Source organism: Lynx rufus, unplaced genomic scaffold (genome assembly GCF_022079265.1).
Source record: "Lynx rufus isolate CCGP_SWC_20201006 ecotype Redwood Valley unplaced genomic scaffold, mLynRuf1.p SCAF_4, whole genome shotgun sequence".
In the NCBI taxonomy this organism is placed as follows: domain Eukaryota; kingdom Metazoa; phylum Chordata; class Mammalia; order Carnivora; family Felidae; genus Lynx; species Lynx rufus.
In genome coordinates this window covers 158,448,121-158,453,312 of record NW_025814856.1, presented here as the reverse complement: position 1 = coordinate 158,453,312, position 5,192 = coordinate 158,448,121, and the positions used below count along the sequence as shown (strand labels likewise).

Genomic DNA, 5,192 nt, shown 5'->3' with positions numbered 1-5,192 from the left:
AAATGTTATCTTTGGTAACTGACTTGTACTTAACAACGTTTGGCCCTCTGCTAATTATATTCATTTGATTCTCTGTTCTACCTCTGAGATAATATATTAGTTTTCTAGGGCTGCCATATTAAACTATCACACACTGGTCTGCATAAACAATAGAAGTTTATTTTCTCACAGTTCTAGAGGGTGAGTAGTCTGAGATTTCAGTGTGGACAGGGTTGATTCCTGCCAAGGTCTCTCTTCTTGGCTTGTCGATGGCAGTCTTCTCCCTGTGTCTTCAGATGTTTATATCTGTGTCCTAATCTCTTCTTATAAGGACATCAGCTCTGTTGGGATAGGCTTACTTTAAACACCTCACACTGATATAATTACCTCCATAAAACCCGATCTCCAAAACATCCCCCTTTGAAGTATTACAATGCCATGACTTCAACATATTAATTTTGAGTGAACACAACTCAGTCCAAGACAGCTAATTACTTGCTTGTCAGACAATGAAACCTTACCACATGGTATGTATGATTAAGGGCCACAAACCAACTTGCATAGCATTTGCTTCCCAAGTACCTGACTTGATCTTTCAGAATAACCATAACTTTTGGAATATGGTTCAGGATTATACTGCCGAAGTTCTTACCGTGTCCTTATATTTACTAGCCAGACATCTTTTGTGTTTTTCTTGTTGGTCGTGGCGTCACAGTTATATTTTTCATTCTCTATCCCATGAAGCCATGGCTCATGCTCTTCCTAACTTAAATTGATTATACCTTAGAAAGCATTACTATCACGGGAATTTATACAGGAATTGTATTTTAATTGCAGAACTATTTTTGAAAGAGTAGACAACTGCTGGATTTCAAATATTGAAATTACTATGTATCAATCTCTGCTAATTGCTGTATCTTAAACATTCTGCCAATACCTTCCTTTATTTTATAAAATGTTGTCTCTGAGTCCCGATGGCAGAAAAATATACAAATTTATTTCCATTCAGAATATTTAATATAATTATATTACAAGTATGTCCACTATTCAGCTGGTCAGAAGTTATTTTCATTTTCTTGTGTAGCATTGACTTGCAATGCCAGAGGGAGGAAAGTAGAATGAGCTTTCTTGGGAGCTAGGAAAGTGTGAAGATGAAAAGGATGCCCTTGAGCATGTTTATGAATCCTGGTAAATATTGGATGAGATGATTTCTCGGGTCCCTTTAAACTTAGTTATTTTATTATTCTACAGATTTTCATGAAGTTCGCTCTTTTTCAAGCATCCTCTTCAGAGCAGCTTTAACTTCTTTGTTCCTCAGACTATAGATCAGAGGATTGAGCATGGGATTGAAAAGGCTGTGGAACAGGAGGAGATATTTCTTCTGCTCCTTGGGGTTCCCATTATGGGGCCCAACATACATTATAATGGCTGTGCCATAAAAGAGTCCAACCACACAGAGGTGGGATGAACAGGTGGAGAAGGCTTTCTGGCGCCCCTCCCCTGATTGAATCTTTAGGATGGCACATAAAATATAAATGTAAGATATCACAATGGAGGAGAATGGTCCTACCAACACAGATACTGCCCCAGCCAAAACCATAGTCTCATTAATGTGGGTATCTGCACAGGCAAGTTTGAGGACAGCTATAATTTCACAAAAAAAGTGGTTAACTTTCTGGGGTCCACAGAAGGGCAATGGTATGAGTAACACTAGATGTACTAGGGCTAGGAGAACTCCTAAAATCCAGGAAGTCAATGCCAGGGTGATGCAGACTCTCCAGCTCATGATGACAGAATATCGGAGCGGGTGGCAGATGGCCACATACCGATCATAGGACATCACCACCAGGAGAAGACATTCAGTATGAGCAAAACTCAAGAAAAGAAAGGTTTGTGTCATGCAGCCAGCAAAGGAGATGGGCTTGTCTGAATTCACGAGGTTTACCAGCATCTGGGGCACCGTGTTGCAGGCATAGGCTATGTCGACGATGGCCAGGTGGGAGAGGAAGAAGTACATGGGGGTGTGCAGTCTGGAGTCCAGCCAGATGAGTCTCAGGATGAGCCCGTTCCCCAGCAGGGTGAAGGCATAGAACAGGGAGAAGAGCCCAAAGAGAAGCATCTGAATCCTTGAGTTGAGAGGAAATCCTAGTAGGATGAACTCTGTGACAGAGGTCTTATTTCTCCCCATTTCTGTGTGAGACAGTGGGGCTCACCAAGCCTGAATGCCTGAGGGAAGGGTTTAAACATGATGGATCTGTGTTTGTCGTTGTTTATTTCCTAAGAAAATATCTTCAAGGATGCTTTTGTCCTATTAGTTACTTACTAAGTGAAAATTATGCATTCCAAATGAAACAGAAGGAAATTTTTTCACTTCAATAAGCTAAATGCTAATATTCTGTTAAAATATTCAGTAAATCTGGGATGCCTGGGTGGCTCAGTTGGTTAAGTGACCGGCTTCGGCTCAGGTCATGATCTCACAGTTTGTGGGTTCGAGCCCTGGGTCGGGCTCTGTGCTAACAGCTCAGAACCTGTAGCCTGCTTCAGATTCTGCATCTCCCCCTCTCTCTGGCCCTCCCCTGCTCATGCTGTGTGTCTCTCTGTCTCTCAATAATAAATAAATGTTTAAAAAAATTAATAGTGTTCAGTAAATCTTATGTTTCTTTCCAAACCAACTTTCATCACGGTTCAAATGTTAATACTTAAGTAGTCTTCATAGGAGCGGGTACTTTCCTCAGTTTGGAATGATTCTATCAGAGGTTTGCCCGTGCATATTCTCAGATTGCAGTATGCATATCTCCATACGTGTGAATTTGTACTGATGTCTCTTAGCTAGAATATATCTAGAATATGAGGATGGGAAGAAGGATAAGGTGAATGTCAGAAAAGCTTCCATCAGGTTTTCTCATGAGTTTTTGCCTTCAATATATAAATTATTTGTTAGCCTTGTGATCTTCACTGACAGAATAATCTTGAACAAAGTGAGAGAATGGCAGGCTGTTTGCAACAACTCCGGCCAGGTTTCAAATGGAGACCTTTGTCTTTTGACTCTTGTACCCACAATGTTCTATTCTGATTGTGCTATCTCATCATCAGGATGTTACCCCACCACCCCTCTTATACTCTATGTTATATTTACATTCTGTATCTATCTACCTACCTATCTATATTCCTACACTAATTTAAGGACTCTTGAGTCCTTATTACGTGCAGTGTGTTTTCTATATTATTCTATTCCATTATTTAGTAAGAATTTTGGTTAGGGCGTTCCTGGGTGGCTCAGTCAGTTCAGTGTCTGACTCTTCATTTCAGCTCAGGTCATGATCTCACAGTTTCATGACCCCACATCAGGCTCTGAGCACTGACCACATGGAGCCTGCTTGGGATTCTCTCTCTCTCCTTCTCTCTCCGCCCATGCACCACTTGTGTTCTGTCTCTCTCAAAATAAATAGACTTAAAAATTTTTTTTTGAAATGTCAGTTGAATGATTTCATGGTGGATCATAGCCTAGGACTTAAAAAGTACTGTCCCTATCCAAGGCTAGAGCAAAACCCTAACTATAGATTCGTATTCATAGTATTAGTGACATATTTTAAAGCTTCTTAACTCTATGTGAAAAGATAATTATTATTTATCATGAATCTTTCATTTTTTTGTGGCTTAGTAAATTAAAAAAAAAATCTTTCATCACACAGTGGGTGCTCTGAAGTTGGAATCATTGTAACTTTTAAGCCATTCCTCCTGTTTTCTTGCCTTTCTGACTCCATATCTTCAGTCCAGAATCCATCTGAATTTCACCAAAATAAGAATCCTAGAAAAACTCATAATTGAGTTCCTATCAGTTCCCCATCCACTTTTCTGTTAAGTTAGTATTTGAAAGCTTTCATAAACAAAAGTGAGTAAACTTTTGCCCTGCTTTAAAGACAGAATCAGAATTCAGAACAGAAATTATTGGAGGATGATTTTATCTTAGTTCAAAAAATAAGAATCTCCTTGGAAGCTGGTTGTTTTATTAGAGCTGAACTTTAGGTCAGTGAATGTTTGAAATCAGAAATTGATTAACCATCTATTCAAGATGGGATTCCTGTGTTATGTGAGAAGTTGACCCAGAAGAATGCTAACGTCCCTTCCAACTATAGTTTTCCTTGGCCCTAAATATGTAGAAAAGTGTTAGCCATTTCCACTTTGACTTTCTTGCAATATTTGGAGTCAATGGAGATAACAATGCTGTTTCTAAAATTTCATATGATGAAGGCACACAATAAACCAGAGTAGGAGGGCCAATCTTCCTCCTACCTACAAGTAGCTAAAAGACAAAATATAAAACTCACAGATATTTACTAAACATACCATATGTCCTGCTACGTATCTCAGCTGAGGGCATATAAGACAGTTCCTGTCTGCTGGTGTATATAACCTGATTGGAATGACAGGACTGCTAAAAACATCCACAAAGATGGTAATTCTTATATTTAAATAACTCACCACAAGAAATTTCACCTTCAAAAAGAAAACCTTCAGGACACACTTCTTCTGTAACAAACTCATTTTTTGGTGCTTACTTAAGTTCTTACTTACTTAAATTCTTACTTAAGTTCTTACTCCTTAAGTTCATGAGGCAATAGAAAGGTTTGCAAGCAAATCTCTCAAACAGCTGTTATAATTTAAACAAGAAACACGGGGTACCTGGGTGGCTCAGTCAGTTAGGCTTTGGACTTCTGATTTCAGCTCAGGTCATGATCTCACAGTTCATGGGTTCTAGCCTCGCATCAGGCTCTGTGTTGATAGCTGAGAGCCTGGAGCCTCCTTCAGATTCTGTGTCTCCCGCTCTCTCTGTCCCTCCTCTGCTGACGTTCTGTCTCTTTCTGTCTCTCAAAAATAATGAATAAATGTTAAAAAAATTTTTTAAATAAACAACACTACATGCAGGAGAGGAAATGATACATATTAGGTGTGTCTAAATTATCCTATTAGCTAAGGCTATCAATAGCAGAAATTTGGCATTGACAGGCAATGGCAATTGTACTTTGAATTGTGATTGCTCAGTACAGCCTGTTCGAAATTGTGTAGTGAACAAAGACTAGGTAATAAACTTGGCTCAGATTCACAGCTAAAAATGAAATGACAAACTCAATAGAAGTTGGGTGAAGTGAAAGCACCCCAATAAAGTAAATGGCATCTGTAAGTTAATGCTGAAATTCGTTTCTTCCCATGAT

The 5,192-nt window shown here is 39.0% G+C and overlaps 1 protein-coding gene across 1 annotated transcript; it reads right to left on the bottom strand.

Annotated features, from left to right (window-relative positions):
- Positions 1-1,234: 1,234 nt before the first annotated feature.
- Positions 1,235-2,170, bottom strand: LOC124524358 (olfactory receptor 2A25). Its single transcript, XM_047096582.1, has one exon. The coding sequence runs from the start codon at positions 2,165-2,167 to the stop codon at positions 1,235-1,237; it is 933 nt and encodes a 310-aa protein (XP_046952538.1). The 5' UTR covers positions 2,168-2,170.
- Between the last annotated feature and the right edge of the window lie 3,022 nt (positions 2,171-5,192).